Here is a 16,962-nt window from a genome sequence, read left to right as displayed (position 1 = left end):
CAGGCCAATATTAGCCGGACTACTCCGGTCAGTTTTGGACATGTGGTAGAGAGAGACAGATCACATCACTGACTTTCAGCAAAAGTCTTTGCAGCATTTGCAGTACCACAGTGTGACGACAGCTTTAAGACACGAAAACAAATATGAATGGCAAAAGGCAAAAGACTTGCCCTTTTTAAGGAGAGGAAGAGATGTGCCTCATGTTAAAAGTTTTGTCAAAAATAGACATTATGAGTTATTTAGAAAGGCAAACGCAGATATTTCCAAATGGTAGGAAACTCATACAGGGGTTACTGTTATGAAAAGGCCATATTGTTTTCCCGCTGTGCTGGCATGCATGTTAACAGGACTTTAAAAGATTACAACTCCTGTAAACATCTTCAGTCGAGTTTCATAATAACTTAAAAGGGCGCCCTGGCCTAAATCTAGCATCTGGGTGCACATTTGCTAGCTTTTTCTGACATTTTTTGACTTTGCAAACGTGGCCTGTCACAATTATTAACTGCTTGTTTGCAATTATTTAACTTGACCGCAATTATTTTCCACAGTCATTAGATTTTTCAGTCATATTATATAAGCACAATGTGAGCTGCATGGTTTTATCAGTTAGCTTGAGCTAAATAAGTGTAAATAAAAGACTGTTAACTGTGTGCTGTAACATGTGTAGGTGGAATGTTTAGTAATTTGATAGGTAGTATAGCTAATGCTAATTTCATTATGTATGCTTGATGAAGAAGTGGTTTTTGCTCATATTTTTCTAGCCTTGAGAGAAAAGGTGAGCTTTGATTTACTCTTACTGTAGACACTTGTTTTGTACAGTACAGTGCGTCATCTCTTGTTAGCTGTGAAGTAAAGAGCTAGATAAGCAAGATGGCTAATCAGCCAATTTAGCTATTATTTATATAACAATTAATCGTCAGCTAAAATTTCATGATCATGACAGGCCTAGGGACGATATCTCTTTAGCACCTCCGTTATTTTACAGCTGAGAAAAGCTCATCTTATTTTTGGCGCCATCTCGGCTGCCACTGTTGTTGCTGAGAGACATGTATTTCCAACTTTCCAAAAAAAAATTGTTGACGTCTGCCATGTCACATTATTCTTAACAGTGTTTTAGAAAAAAATATGTATTATGTAAAAATAATGACAATTGCTCAAAAAGTAATAACTTATTCTTTTGTTGTTAGTCATTATTTTGACCTACTAAATAAAAATCTTCAGAAAATAAGTAATTATTTCAACCTAATGAGTTACAGTTTGGACCAGTATAAGAGAATAAAAAAACTTTTTGGCTGCATCCCAAACCTCACACTTCTATATTTAATATACGAGACTAATAAATGAACTAGTAATGGTGGTGCAATGTATTTTACATTATTTAGTGGTGCATTGTGCAGTTTGTGTCACAGCCTTTTTCTCCTGTCTGGCAGAAATGGGCTTCCATACAAAAAGCATGTGAGTCAAACACATGCTTATATTGTGCTGTTTATAAGATGATTACAAAGTTGTGCCTGTGTTCATTTGCATGGAAATTATTAGTAGAAAAGCCTTTAAATTAGTCACTAAATTAGCCACTAATTTTGTTAGACTGCTTGGTAGACTGTAATTAGCACCTCTTTTAGTAAATCTGGCCCGAAATATATTATTTATCACGTCATGTAGTCTATTCTGTAGCGCAGCATTACATCCCTCAGCCTCATCAGTTACAGAATTCATGATGGTTTTTCTCAATCAATGTTTCTCACTACAATGTGCAGGATGTATTATGCAAATGTGTCAAACAACCATTGGAAATCCCCACACAGCAATAAACAATTGCTGACTGTTAGCCTAGCCACTAGTGGTAAAGCAGAAACAACTCTAAAAGCCAAGTATTCACCCTAAAGCCCTTGTGGTTTTAAAAGGTTCCTCCCACTTTTAAGATGCATAATCAGAAGAGAGTTTTCTTAGACTTTAAACTGAGAAATCCTGCTTTAGAAACTACGGTGGTCACTGTAGGAGGCAAATAGGCATATTTACAACAGATGAGGTAGAGTTCCCTTACCATACAGAGTACAATAAACATTGTAACTGAAGCATAGGGAAAGGCAGAGGTGTCACACCAGTACCACCTTTATTTATCCGCTCCTTCTCATACACTGTAAATGCATATGTGCTATAGACCTCATTAAATAGGCAAGCATTTTAATAAAGTAGGAGAAAGCATTAAAAGAGCAGAGAAAATCAATTAACAAGATTTAATAAGACGGAGAAAAGATAAAGTCTTATGACCATTAGATCAATTAAACTAACAAATAATAAAACAAAAAAGGAAAGTGAAAACAATAAACTGTAATGAAACGCTAATGAAGCTAATGAGGGAAAAAAGAACTGTAAATCATGAAACATTTAAAAGAAATGAGTTCTGAATTTCGTGGACATAAAAAGCAGAAGGCTCCTGATAGCACCATGTAGTGAGAGGGAAATGCAACATTACCAAGATACCAAGATTACTAAGGTGCAACATTGCCGTTAGCGACATTGTTGGTTTAAAGATCAAATCAGAATCTAATCAGAGAAACATCTAGTACCCTTGCTTTAGACTTGATTTGCCACTATAAGTTTGCTAAAGACTTTCTTGCTTTTTGCACCAATGCCCAAAAGGAAAGTAAGTGTTTTTTTTGTTTTTTTTTTTTGGTCTAAACATGTTTGATGAACAGATGGACAAACACTGCATAATAGCACTATGCAAAACTTGAATTTCATCTGTACTTCTGTATGTTTTTATAGATAATAGTATGTTATACAGTGTCTTAAGAACGTAGGCTTATATTGTTCACTGCATTTTCTAGTTTTGGTCAAGAATCAAAAAAAAGGAGCTTAAATGATGTTTCTTCAATATAGACATTTGTAGCGTTTGTAAGTGGATCTGGAAAAATGCTTTCTGAGGAGCAGTTTGTGATCTTCAGCACACTGATAATGAGGCTGTCAACAAGAACTTTGAAAAAAGATGCAGGAGCTGGACCCAGGGCACAGGGGTAAGAGCTTAATAGTGAGACTGTTTTATAGAGCTTCTTTTCATTTGTTTTACCAAATTTGTTCTTAGATGTAGATCCCCTTGGGAGATGATCAGTCCACAGGGAGGGGGTTTAAAAGGTGATTGATGTTTGGGAGTAATATAAACACTAGGGCTGTTTTCCTTGTCATTTATTGTCTTAGAAAAGTGCAGTTGCCTCTCAGTGCGTACTAACTTTCTGCAGTGTGTATCTATAGGTTCAGGGCCTGTGTTTGCTACTGTTTAACAGAGACCTTGCTGATTATTGATACCATCTCTTTCACTTTTCTGGTAAAAGACAGAAAATAGTGATGAGATAATAGGATGATTCATTAGGATAGATGGGCATGACAGCAGGGGAGGATAGGTAGGAATAATTGGCAGAGAGAGAAAGAGAGGAATATACAGTACTCTCCTGAAAATAAAGATTCCTAAATGGTTCTTGTTACGCCTTACGATAAACTGGTGTAGAAGCTCTACATCATAAGGTTTTTTAAACTTTATAAACTCACACATCTCATTTACAAAACCGATAATAGGATAGAACCAACCACTGAAAAGTGAAAGAACTTATATTTAAAAAGTCACATAAAGTCCTGAGTAGAAGTCAGAGACCACATTTAATTTATTTCCAGATCCAGTCATATAATTTCCAGTCCAAAGTACAAGTTATTCATTTTTCAGAAGATGTGTCTGTGGAGATGAGATATAAGATAATCCGGTTACATGAAGAAAGAATTATATAAGGGGAAAAAAGATGTTCTAAAATGGCAATTTAAATAATTATTAAAATATATAAATAAAATAGGACTCCTGACGGCAAGACCTGGTAGACCACCAAATCTCAGAACAGTGGACTGACCACCTCAGAGTCCAGACCTCAATATAACTGATGTCTTAGAGATTACTCGCATTCTGAATAACAGAAAAGCAACCAACGTCTAAGACGGACTTGAACTGGAGGAGTAGAAAAATATCCCTGCAGATTTCTTTGAAAACTTTCAAGCAGGTCTTCAGAAAAGAATGAAAGTTGTAATAAAAACAAAGGGTGGACACTTTAAAACTGAAAAATATATTTAATTATGTTTAGTTGTTAATGCTTTTGTGTAATTTTCTGTTAAATATATATCTGCTTTATGCAATATATTGTTGCTGTCAGAACAAAACCTCGTATCTCCATTATGTGTACACACACACACATACCAACGTACACACACACACACGTATATATTCTTATAGAACTTTTTTAGCACTATATATAACCTCTTTTGCCTTGCTTCAAGGAATCCTTCTTGGCACCTTGGTGTAAATACAGTTGAATTTTGGCCAGTCCTCTCAAGTTCTGTAAGTCATAACAGCTCCTCAAAACTTTAGATCCTTTTTCTGACATCCTACCTCCTTTTTACCCTTCTGCTTCCAGCAGAACAAGGATTATGGGAAATGGAGTTCCATTACTATAACTTTTTTTGTCAGTGTTCCTTCTTTGATCACCTACCAGCTTAGGGAATCAGTAGGGGGGGACAACTCTGTGTGTGTGTGCATGCATGTATGCGTGTGTGTATGTGGTGTGTGTGTGTGTGTGTGTGTGTGTGGCATATGCCTGTGTGTCATCAGCTCTTGCGATATGTTGCGCTGAGGGTGACACATGCGCGTGGGCTGAGCGGTGCTTACTGACACACTGCTGGTGAACATTCTGTTCTCCCTAAAGCTCAACCTCACAGCGGAATTAGACGCACACAAAAGAACAGCAGGTCACAGCCTGGCTAAGTGCCGTTCTCTCTTTGCCTTCTCAGGGCCCAGAATGCGTCCCTTGACACTTCTCTTTTTACTTCAACTCAACATGGCTCTGTCAGCTCCGCTAATTGTGTTCTTCTCTGTGTAGTTCTTTACAGCTGCTACCAAACCACGCTATCATCATGTCCTTTTTCCACTTATTTATTTTTTTGCAGTTTGTTTTGAAGGCTGGACAGGGTCAGTGTGTTGATTGGATTAAATGTCACTTTTGGCACTTTTGTGTGTGCTCTGTTTTTTTGTTTTTTTTTGCCAGCACATTGCTCATTCTCTTTTTCTCCCCAGAATCATCTTCTGTCCTGCTGTGAGCAGAATTGTTGGCCAAATTTTCTCTCTCTCTCTCTCTCTCTCTCTCTCTCTCTCTCTCTCTCTCTCACGCTCTCTGTTGCAGAATGGAGAGACTGCGGTTCTCAGGGATAATGTGTGTGTGTGTGTGTGTGTGTGTGTGTGTGTGTGTGTGTGTGTGTGTGTGTGTGTCTCCCAGCTCTTGTGAGGCTGTCAGTGCCAAAGAGAGGCCCTTTTTCCTGTAGCCTGTTTCTCTCTCAGCAGCAGCAAACCAGCTACTGTTTATGAGCCGCCTGACTCACCTCCCTCTCTTTCTCCACTTCTCTCTTTCCTTCTCTCCCTTCCTCCCTCTCTCTTTCTTTCACACATTTTCTCTCTCCCCCTCTCTACTTTTTTCTCTGTTTTCTCTTTCTCTCCTTCCCTCTGCATCTCTCCTTTTCTGTCTTTCACTCTCTTTTTTGTCTCTAACTCTGTACCTCTCTGTCTCTTTTCTGTTTCTCTCCCTCTCTTTCTTGCTTTCTGTCTGTTTTCACCTCTTTCCTTCTCTCTCCTCTCTCTCTTTCTCTTTTCCTTTCTCCCTCCCTCTTACCCACTTTCTCTCTCCCTTTCTCCTTTTCTCTCATTCTCTCACTCTCTCTACCTCTCACTTTCTCTCGCTCCCTCTCGCTCTCTGTCTTTCATTCATTCTTTCTACCTCTCTCACCTCTCTCCCAGTTTATCTTTCTCTCTCTCTCATTTCTCTTTATCTCTCCCTGCCTTTCACTCTCTCTGTCTCTCCCTCTCTGTCTCTCTACCTTCTTATCTCCATTTTCCTTCTCTCTCTCTCTCTCTCTCTCTCTCTCTCTCTCTGTCAGTGTCTCTCATTCCTTCACCCATTTTCTCTCTTTCCCTCTCTCCTTTTTCTCCCAATTTTCTCTCTCTTTCTCTCCATCCCTCTACCTCTCTAACTCTCTCTTGCTCCCTCTCACTCTCTCTGTATCACTAACTGTCTCTGACTCTCTACTTCTTTGGCTTTTTCTCTCCAGTTTCTTTCTCTTTCTGTCTCTTTTTTTCTTCTCTCACTTTTCTCACATTCTCTCTCTCCCTCTCTCCTTTTCTCTCATTCTCTCACTCTCTCTACCTCTCTCACTTTCTCATGTTCCCTCTCATTCTCTTTCTCTCATTCTTTCTACTTCTCTCACCTCTCCCTCTTTCTCTCTCTCTCTCTCTCTCTCTCTCTCTCTCTCTCTCTCTCTCATCGCTATTTCCCTCTTTCTGTTTTTCCAGGCTCTCTGTCTCTCTGTGTTTGCTGTTTCTTTCTGTGTGCCTTATGTCATGCATTCCACTCTGTGGTCTCCCTTGTGATTCAATTTCCTTCTCTTTCTAGTGCTGGTCTGTGCGTCCTTTCAGGTCCTTTCTCTCTCAATACCCCTCTCTCTCTCTCTCTCTCTCTCTCTCTCTCTCTCTCTCTCTCTCTCTCTCTCTCTCTCTCTCTCTCTCTCTCTCTCTCTCTTGCTGCCATAAGCAATAAGCAATAAACCTGCAGTTATTCTCTCTGCCTCACTCATGCAGGAGTTTGTGGTCAGCGCTAAGGCTGTGTCTCTGGGAGAACTCTTTGGCCACTTTGACCTGGGCAAAAACAAGTGGGACGATGGCGTTCTTTCTGCCACTGTGTGCCAAGCCTGCACAGGTTACTACGCTGACGTATGAAACGTGTTTACACCTGCCAATCACTAAGCCCAGCAACTCTCCGCCCTCCATGTTCACTTTTAATTTCTTTTGCTTTTTTTTTGTTGTTGTTTTTTTTACATATTTTGATCTGTTTTCACATTTCTTTTCTTTCAGGGGCAGTTACACTAAGCGACTTTTATCATTTTTTTTCAAGGCTTTTGTTCATGTCTTGTTACTGTGTGGGTTTGGTGTGATGGAATTTTGTGTTTGAATGGTGTAATCACGGATTGCAGTGGCTCCATATGTTTGGTATCTGTTGCTATTCATCTCTGTTTGTTTATTTCCCCTCCTCGCTGCTTGGAGAGGGAAGCTCACCCAGCGGAGAAATGACAGTTGCTTTTGCTGTGTGTGACAGGTTTGATGTTATGTGCTTACCCAGTCAGCCTGTGTGTGTAAGAGAATGAGAGAGAATGTCCGTGTGTGTGTGTGTGTGTGTGTATGAGAGAGACACACAGTGTACGTGTGCGTAAGACAGATGGCCTGTGCTGTGTTGTGGTTATTGTTGTGGGCTTAGTAAATGAGACACACATGGTCAGATGAAGGAAGAGAAAAAGATAAATGATCACTTACAGCCTTTGCTACAAAAGCCCACAAGTCCGTATGTGCCGGGAAAGAAATAGAAGGAGACAAGAAAATAGATAGAGAGTCAAAGATAGAAAAGCATGTTTGCAAATCTGTGTGTCTGTGCTTGTGAAAGGGTAAGGCAGCTGAATAAGTGAGGAAACACACTCTTAAGTGCGTATGTGTGAATGTTTGTTTTATTGCCTAACTGCCTTCCCTGTCTCTCTCTTGTTGCTGAGCTCAGATGAGAAGCCAGATGAGAAATGGATTGTGTTTGATGGACCAGTGGATACTTTGTGGATTGAAAGCATGAACTCAGTGATGGACGACAATAAAGTCCTTACACTTATCAATGGAGAGAGAATCGCCATGCCTGAACAGGTACAGCTGCCAGCCTGGGGAGCTTACAGATCTATACTCTGCACTGTCAAACAGTAACCACTAGCTCCATTGACAACATGGCCTTCACCCAAAAAACTATCCCCATCTGAAATATATAACACTTGGGTATTCCAGAGTTCAGCCCTCCAGAACCAGAATTGAGCCAGACCTAACCTTTCACAAATTTGTGACATGCTCAGTCATTTTGAGTCATGTTGACCCAGAATCACACCTTCTTTAGACATTGCTGAAAAAGTTTTGAATGAAATGTTATCGTACTACAAATTTGAGATGAGAGATGAGATATATGCTTATTTAATTGTTGGTTTCACAAGCCAGACTTCTACATATTGTCAAAGAGTCTGGTGCATTGCATCGCTTACATTGCTTAAGAACTGGATACATTAACAGGAAAGGTCTGCAAAATAACCAGCCACACACTTTCTAGGGGCAGGTGATTTTCAAAATGGGATTACAGCAAAAGCACACAAGGACATTCCGCTTGAATGCATCAAAGAAACTCTTCAGTAACTTTTAAAAATGTGATGCTGTGTACTACAAATATATTTTTTTTAATCCAGCAGTTGTATCTATTCCTGTCTCTGAAACGCTCACATCCACCGCGTGGAAGTGCATGCACACAGAGGTGTGGATAGCCAATCGGACTGCAGCTGACAAAATTTAGATTGTTGTGGCCAGCTTAATTTACTACAGATAAGATTTGATGACAGTTTGACAATTAGCCCAGACATCTGAGGCTGAGACTAATTGTCATCAAACCTTATTTTTTAGAAAAAGGGTCCTAAAGTTTGAAGTGATTTTTTTCAGACAATTGATCTTTTACTGAATAAATGCACTTTTATTCAGGCACAAGGCTGCATTAAGACAAGGGTGATAATAAATAGACATAGATAGACACACAAGTGCAAAGTGGCACATGTACACATACAAATCTGATGCAGATTTGATTGGCCAAAATCAAGACAGATGATACACAACTTGTAATGGAGAGAAGAGGGGGCGAGGGGGAAGAAAGAACAGAACAGGAAATTAGCTAAACACAGTATTATCTTGAAAGTAGCAAGTGCATCATCCTATGATTGAAAGCTTGTATTTTATTTTAGTTGTTTGAAATTCACAATAATATTGACACTATATGAGAAATTATTTGATCAGCAACCAATAAAACAACTTTTTTTTTGGACCTAAAATCTGTTTTTTTTTTCTTGCACAAATGGATCGTTGCGACATCTGGGTTGAAATGACAGAACGTGTAACATTGAAAGTTCACAAGATGGCTGAAAAGCGTGTTGTTTGTGGTTTTCCTTGTCCTTCATATGTGTGTGTAGGTGTCCTTGTTGTTTGAGGTGGAGGATCTAGCTGTGGCCTCTCCAGCGACAGTGTCCCGCTGTGGGATGGTGTATAATGACTACTCAGACCTGGGCTGGAAGCCATACGTTCAGTCGTGGATCGACAAGCGGCAGAAGGTTCCACACACTTCACAGGCCATTAAATGACTGATGCTACCATTAGTTCCCCCATTAGTTTGTCCTCTGAATGGATGAGTGATGGCTAGATGATTATTCTTCTTCTTCAACCTTTTCCTGTTTCTCTTGTTATATCTGTCATTCTCCCACTCTCTGTCCTCACAGATGGAGGTCGATCATCTAAAGCGTCTGTTTGACAGATACATTGAGAAAACAATAAGCTTCAAGAGGGCTCACTGTAAGGAGCTGGTACCCATCACTGAGCTGAACGGAGTCATCTCTCTCTGCAGACTCTACGATTCATTGGCCAGTCCTGAGAATGGGGTTAGAACATTGCACTTACATTACCTGCTCGCTTTAGCTTATCAAGAAAACTACTCTCAGTATGCTTGTTTTATTAATAGACGTTGTTAATTGTTTTGCTTCTTTAGAATCAGCACTTATAAAAAGCCATAATGATCCATGATGGAAATGATAAATTATTTAACCGCATGAGCATGGCAATCGTGACATTGTTGCAAAACATACTGTCATCAAAACTCTAGCAGCATTTGAACCATGCTGGTTATTGTAAGGTCCTGTGCATGTCTCATGTTCTTTATCAGGTGAACCAAGCTGACGGTGAGAACTATGGCCGAATGATAGAGCTTTGGTTCATCTTTAGCTTGATCTGGTCTGTCTGCGCATCAGTGGACGAGGATGGACGCAAGAAGATTGATAACTTCTTACGAGAAATGGAGGGAACATTTCCTAACAAGGTGCGTAGGCAACCTCACAGTCCAATGCAAACCCATACACAGCCATTCACTCACACACATGAGAAATATTTCAGAATGTATATATCTATATATGTACATGTGGCTGTCTTTTTTTTGTCTTTTGACGGACAGCAAATTAAGGTGAAAATCTGAATAAATGAGTGGAGAAACCTAAGGAGTGCAGTTGCTTCCAGACTGGTGTACTACAAGACTACTACAAATTAAGCCATTCAAATCTTACTATGCTATGTGGCATGTGCAAAAATGCTGAACAGGCCCAGTTGACCTCAATTTTGGATCAAGATGGCAAGAGGAAAAGATCTAAGTGATTTCGAAAAAGGGTTCATTATTGGGGCACAGATGGCACAACATTCAGTTTCAAAGGCTGCTCAACTGGCTAGTGTTTCAGTAGGAATAGTAACTAAAGTGAAAACTGCAATCTGCAGTTAAATCTGTGAGAGAGGCATCAGTAAATAGGGTTGGAAATTGGGGTTGAAAGCACACATTCAATGACTGTGATGCATTAGTACAATGTGTAAGGAAGTACAGAAGAATGAGAATTGACTGAGAATGTCAGTGCAGGATGTGATCAGACTTTGTCAACAAGAGCAGTCCATCCTCAACTACAAAGAGAAGGGCAGTATAGTAGGGTTGCAGTGCATAAATCTCTTTTTACAAAGACGAATGCACATTTAAGAAATCAGTGGTGCAAATGCCATAGGCTCTGGTCTACAAAGATATGGAAAAAGTGTTACAGTTAGAAGAGCCGTTCTTCACCGTATTCTCTCCAAGTGGGAAAGTGCATGTGTGGTGTGCCATATCTGTGCTACTGTACAAAAGTATTACCCTTTATTTAGTACATTTTCAGTCAAAAAGTCCCTTACACACAAACATCAGGAGATATTTCTGATGAGATTAGGTATATCATCATCCATTTGTATAACAAAGGAAGAAAATTAATGGAAATAAATAACAGGAGTCACTGAAACTGTCATCATCAGATAAACAGTACTTAAAGCTGTCATCTTTGAGCAAGAGGGAAAAAAAATTAAGCTCCGCTCTTGCTGCCAATCTGAAAAAATCCACTTGTTTCTGTCTGTCCTTCCCCTATGAGAAGACAACTCAGTGCTATGAGTTTGAAAGGAAATTTGCTTTAGCAACACTGAATGTGTTGTAAGGTTGTGAGAAGCTTCTTAGACTAAACTTTGGAGGTGTAGAAAAATATCTCTGCAAATTTCTTTGAAAACCTGAAAGCAAGTCTCCTGAAAAGAATGGAAGCTGTAATGAAGGCAAAGTGTGCACACATTAAATGAATTTTAATTATATGTAGTTGTCAGCTTTTTTCTGACACAGAAAAGTGAAAGTCTTAATGGTCATTTGACTGAAGTTTTGTTTTGTAGTTTTGTAGTATTATATTGTATATATTCCAAATTCTGATAAATTCCTGTAAAAATCACATATTATCTTTATATCATATGCCTTATCAGGACACCATCTATGAATACTATGTGGACACTAAGAACAAAACCTGGGCATCATTCGAGGACAAGCTGCCCAAGGGCTGGCGCTATGCCTCCAAGTGAGTACTGTGTGTGTCACTGTGTATATGTGTGTGTGTGCGCTGCCAACCACCCGCACACTCCCTTAGAGGCCTTTCAGCCTGGGACCTGGCCAGCCTTCTGCTCTATTCATATACTCTGTTTCATCATTTCTTATTCTTTATCACTCACTCTATCTTTATCTCTCTCCCTCTTTATGTCTCTTGCTCCCCCATTTTTCATGTCTTTCTGTCTCTTCCCCTTCATCGCCCTCTGTCCTTTTGGCTCTTCACTCTCTGGCCAACTCTTTGTCCGCTGTCTGTTTTTTTTTTTTAAACGGGGTCTTTTTTTATCTCTCTACTCATTCTTGCTGTCTTATTATATCTTTCAATTTTCAGTCTTTCAATCTAGACTTTTTCACCTCCATTGCCCTGTTCTCCTTCAGTCCACTTTCTCAGAGACCCATTTTCTCATAGCACCATCTCTTCCTTTTTTCCCCCCACATTCTTACTTTCTTTCTCTTTCTTTCTCTCTCTCTCTCTCTCTCTCTCTCTCTCTCTCAACATTCTGTACTTTCTCTCTCTCAACCCTCTTTAATTTTCCTGACTTTTCTTCACCTCCTCTTTTTTCACCCCTCTCTCTTGTCCCACTTGTCCACTCACTCTCCCTGTCTAATTCTTTAAGTTATTTTTGGATTCACATCTACTTGTTGCCCCACCCCACCCAAACTAAGTGCTCCATCCTCACGGCCGCATAAAGCATGGTACTCAAAAGTTTAGAATCAATGGGCCTCATTCACCAGACGTTCTTAAGAACAACTTTCTTCTTAAAATCCACACAGGTTTTATGAAGATTCTGACGTTCTGCGGTTCTGTGGTTTAAGAACACGTCGTGAATCTGACGTAGACATTTTCTTGAGACCTCTCTCAAAAACACATTTCAAGAAAAAGCTTAGGATGATATTGGTGAATGAGGCCCAATGTTTGGTTGTATAAAACGTGTTTGCGTGCAGGTCATGTTCATAAAGCTGCATGACAATTACATATGCCTTTTGTGACCACTGACATAAATCTACATTAACATTTATGGTAACACTTCATTTAGATGGTCTCCCTGCTCAGCTTATTTTTAACTAAAATTTCAACTGAATATCCATTAAATTCAACTGAACATGAAGCTGCATATGAAAGATTCTGTTAAATCTAACCCTAACCCTAAACCTAATCCTAACCCTAACCTCAAGGCAAAACCTACACCTACTCCTAAACCTTACCCTAACTTAAATGTTGTTGATAATCAACTGGGTATCACCAGAACGTTTGTAAATCATATAAGTATCTGGGTACCAAGGGACCATCCAAATAAAGTGTGACCACATTTATAAACGCTTATTCCAGTATGCAGTAGATGTCTTAAATGCTGCTTTTGTCAACTTCAGTGTCAAGTTCACATCACACTTACATCAAGTGACATAGGTTTTTACAGACATTAGGTGTTGTCATAACACTTTTGGGGTGAAATGACAAAGCATGTTATTGTCTTTGTAGCTCAGTGTATTTTTGGTATGTCAAACACATAATGGTGTCAATGTTACACAACTTGTCAAGTGATGCTGGCTGTAAAATCAAACAAAGGTGAATGCTTCTAAAGAGATGTTTTGACAGTTTGTGGTAACATGGAAATGATATCTACTGTATTGTAGTTATACTGTAAAGGTTTTCATACTGATGCTCTGTTGTGGCAGAGTTATGTATATTTCTCTGACCCTTACATAAAGTATTTACATGGTATCATTTTTATTCTTAAAGATTTTTGTAAAGTGATGTGTCAATGTCATGACACTGAATATACACCTACTGGCCACTTCATTTTTTTGTGCACCTCCTTTCATCTATACTCTTTGTCCGTTTATCTGCTCCACTTACCATATAAGTGCATGTTGTAGTTCCGCAATTTCAGATTGTAGTCCATCTGTTACTACTCTGCATAATTTGTTAACACCCCTTAAGGTGTTGTTCAATAGTCAGGACCACCACAGTGCATGCATTGTTTGGGTGGTAGATCATTCTCAGCACTGCAGTGATACTGACATGGTGGTGGCTTGTTATTGTGTGTTGTGCTGGTGTGAGTGTATCAGACACAGCACCGTGTCAGTGTCACTGCAGTGCTGAGAATGATCCACCACCCAAATAATAGCTTCTTTGTGGTGGCCATATACAGATCCTGACCATTAAAAATCTGAGTGAAATGGTCTAACAGAGTGTGCAGAGAAACAGATGGACTACAGTCAGTAATTGTAGAACTACCAAGTGCACTAGGTAAGTGGACCTGATAAATTGGACAAAGAGTGTAGATACAATGGGGTGTACTTAATTAAGTGACCGATCGTCATGTTTTCTATGTAAAGTGAGTGTTGCATTTGTGTTCATAACATTTTATGAAGCCCTATGACAGTGCTGTGACACTATACTGGCAGAATTATTTATATATTCTCTGACTCTTAAGTAACGTGAGTATCATATTTATTCTTATAAGATCTTTATGAATCACTGTAGCAATGCCATGACGCTGTACTGACAGATTTATGTATATTTCCTCTGGCCCTTGGCAAGTTTCATTTTGCTGTTTGTAATGAATCCTAATAGTAATGTCAAAACACTGAAATGAGTTATGTACGTTTCTTTGGCTCCAGAGTAAAATGAGCAAACGCAATATTCAGTTCTCATTGAAAAACTACCCTAAAAAAAGGTAGTTTCAGGCTATTTTGTGTCATCTTTGGTAACAGCTAGGGTTAGAAATTTTTTTATGATTAAAATGTTCTGTTAAGAAGTGCACGTGAAAAGGACACTTTTAAAAACAGGAGACGAACTGTTCAATGGACACAGTGCCACTAAAAAGCCATTCTGTCATTCTGCCCTAGAAAGTGTTATGACATAACCCAATGTCAGCATATAAACCTGTCACTTGGCACAGGTATTGTGTCAACTTGACATTGAAATTAACAAAAGCAGCATTTATGGCATCTACTGCTTACTGGAATAAGTCTTTATAAATGTTTATCCAGATTTATGTCAGTGATCATGAAAAGCTTATGTAATTGTCATGTAGCCTTATGAATGTTACCTGCAGTAAAGTGTTACCAGTTGTACTAGTAGTTGTTCCAAATAAGAAACAAGAAGCTAAACTGTTTATCACCCAAATTGTCTCAGTGATAAAGTAGTTACCCCCTGAAAGAATAACTGCTTACACCACCTTTAACTGCAATAACTGCAGCTAAACACTTTCAATAATTTGAAATCAGTCTTTTGCATTATTGTCTAAAAATGTTTTTCTGCTCCTCTTTGCAAAACTGTATTAATTCATGTATGTATAATTTTGTATGATTTTAAATGACTGTGATTCTTAAGCATGTACTGCTCATTTGATCTCCTGTCACGGCATCTCTATAGGAGTTAGGACATTGACTGAGCCACTCCAAAACATTTACGGGCCCATATTCAACATTTTTCTTATTTTATCTTTCCCCTGGAAGTCTACTTACAACGCTTTGTGAATTTATGGATCAAAAACAGACCGTTTCCCAACCTCTCTTTATCCTTTAGAATTAAGCAGGCTGTTTGGTAAACAACCTCTGTTCTGATTGACTGCCATGTATTGTGCCTCATTCAAAAAGCAGTCCAGGCTGAAGCATTTATAACTTAAGCATGAATGTGCAGGGCTAAACTGCTGAAGGCTGAATGGACGGAGATATGTAAATGTGTTGGATTTTGTGACATCACAAGAACAGTACATTTCAAACAGGCTGTTTTTGCAGCTTAGTTTTCATATACGGACTGTATGGACTGGCGAGTGAATGATATGCTTTGAAACTTTAATAATGATTACATACAACATCAAATTCATCAAAGTCAAGGCCATTTAGTTTTCTGTTATATGGGCCCTTTAAGACATTCATTAAGACATTGATATGTGGACGTTGTTTTGGGTCCTCGTCTTGCTGCATAACCCAGTTACATTCCAGCTTCAGCTTACGAACGTTCTACATTAGATTTTCCGGCAGAATTAATAGTTTCTTTTTTTATATGAATTAATTTAGTTTTTATTTAACTAATTGACATGCAGCCCCCTGAGGAACCAGGGTATCCTCACACCATCATACTGTTGCTAACACACTTTGGTATGATGTTTGTACTGTGAAATGCCCGAGATAACAGGATGTATGTCATCTAAAATGTTCCACCTCAGACCCATCTGTCCATAGGACATTATTCCGAATTTAAGGATTCGGGGTTTCTTTGCCAATGAGAGACGAACATTGTTGTTTCTCTTGGTTAATAGTGGTTCCGCCCTGCTACTGTCCGTTAAGCCCACTTTTGCCTAGTCTTGTTCCTACTGTGGATGCGAACTTTAGTTGAGCCTAGAGAGGCTTACATTTCCTTGGATGTTCTTCTGGGATCTTTTGTGATTTCCTGGATGAGTTGTCCCTGTACCCTTTGGGAAATTGTGGCAAGCTGGCCACACCTGGAAAAATTCACGACTGTTCCTTCTCCATTTGTAGATAATGGCTGTCACAGTGGTTCGGTGGTCCCAGATCGTTAGAAATGGCCTTGTAGTCCTCTCCAGACTTATGCATTTCAATGAGTTTTTTTCCTCATCTCTTCTGGAATTTCCTTTGGCTGTGTCATAGTGCGTTTGTAGAAACTTTGTGGTGACATCTTGTGTCTGATGCTAAGGTTCAATATGAATGAGGTCTAGATTGTTCGAACTTGGCATTAAAATATGTCTTGAATCCGTAAATGCATTTAAAAGTGTAACCACATTTGTGATTGATTCAGATATAGCTGTCCTCATCTCAAGGTAGTCAAGCATGCATTGTAAAGATCTATGATTGTATGTACATGCAATGCTGCCAGCTTGGCTAGGTTAACAGTCTAACGCCAGGTGTGCTTCACCAATGCCTTTCAACATTGTTCGTGCCTCTTTCGTTATGTTTAGGGGTCTGCATGTGTTTACAAACGTAGGCTTGCAAATGCAGAAGTTTCAAAGACATTTACTGCCTGTGAGTGACGTACACAGTACACAAACCATACACAGACTAATACGTATTTGTATTTTAGCTCTGCTTTGGTTATAAATGCTAAGCAAAACGTGCATAACTTGCTTTTCTTTTCTTTCTTTGTGCTATGCGCCATGATTGCAACATTTTATAAAGCATTTAACACACTATAGGTTACACCTAGTCTGCACTGGCACCACACCAGCCTGGTTTAAAAATGTAAATATTGTCCATGGAATTTAGATAGGATCAATATCTGAACACAGAAGCTACATTTGAAAAGGGCAAGTTCAAACGTGCCTGTGTCTTGCTTGGATGATGACCACAATCAGATCACTGTGATTGGATGTTAATGTCAAGT

The 16,962-nt window shown here is 39.1% G+C and overlaps 1 protein-coding gene across 1 annotated transcript in view; it reads left to right on the top strand.

The window, feature by feature from the left end:
• Window positions 1-16,962, top strand: part of dnah2 (dynein, axonemal, heavy chain 2) — a 211,978-nt gene that overhangs the window by 132,745 nt on the left and 62,271 nt on the right. Inside the window, exons 44-48 of the mRNA XM_036596629.1 lie at window positions 7,626-7,762; window positions 9,112-9,249; window positions 9,415-9,573; window positions 9,855-10,007; window positions 11,495-11,586. Of these exons, the coding sequence (XP_036452522.1) occupies window positions 7,626-7,762; window positions 9,112-9,249; window positions 9,415-9,573; window positions 9,855-10,007; window positions 11,495-11,586 (679 nt within the window). The remainder of the gene's footprint in view (window positions 1-7,625; window positions 7,763-9,111; window positions 9,250-9,414; window positions 9,574-9,854; window positions 10,008-11,494; window positions 11,587-16,962) is intronic.

The sequence above is a fragment of the Colossoma macropomum genome, unplaced genomic scaffold, assembly GCF_904425465.1.
Source record: "Colossoma macropomum unplaced genomic scaffold, Colossoma_macropomum, whole genome shotgun sequence".
In the NCBI taxonomy this organism is placed as follows: Eukaryota; Metazoa; Chordata; class Actinopteri; order Characiformes; family Serrasalmidae; genus Colossoma; species Colossoma macropomum.
The sequence above is the reverse complement of the archived record's forward strand: the minus strand, read 5'-3'. Positions and strand labels throughout refer to the sequence as shown.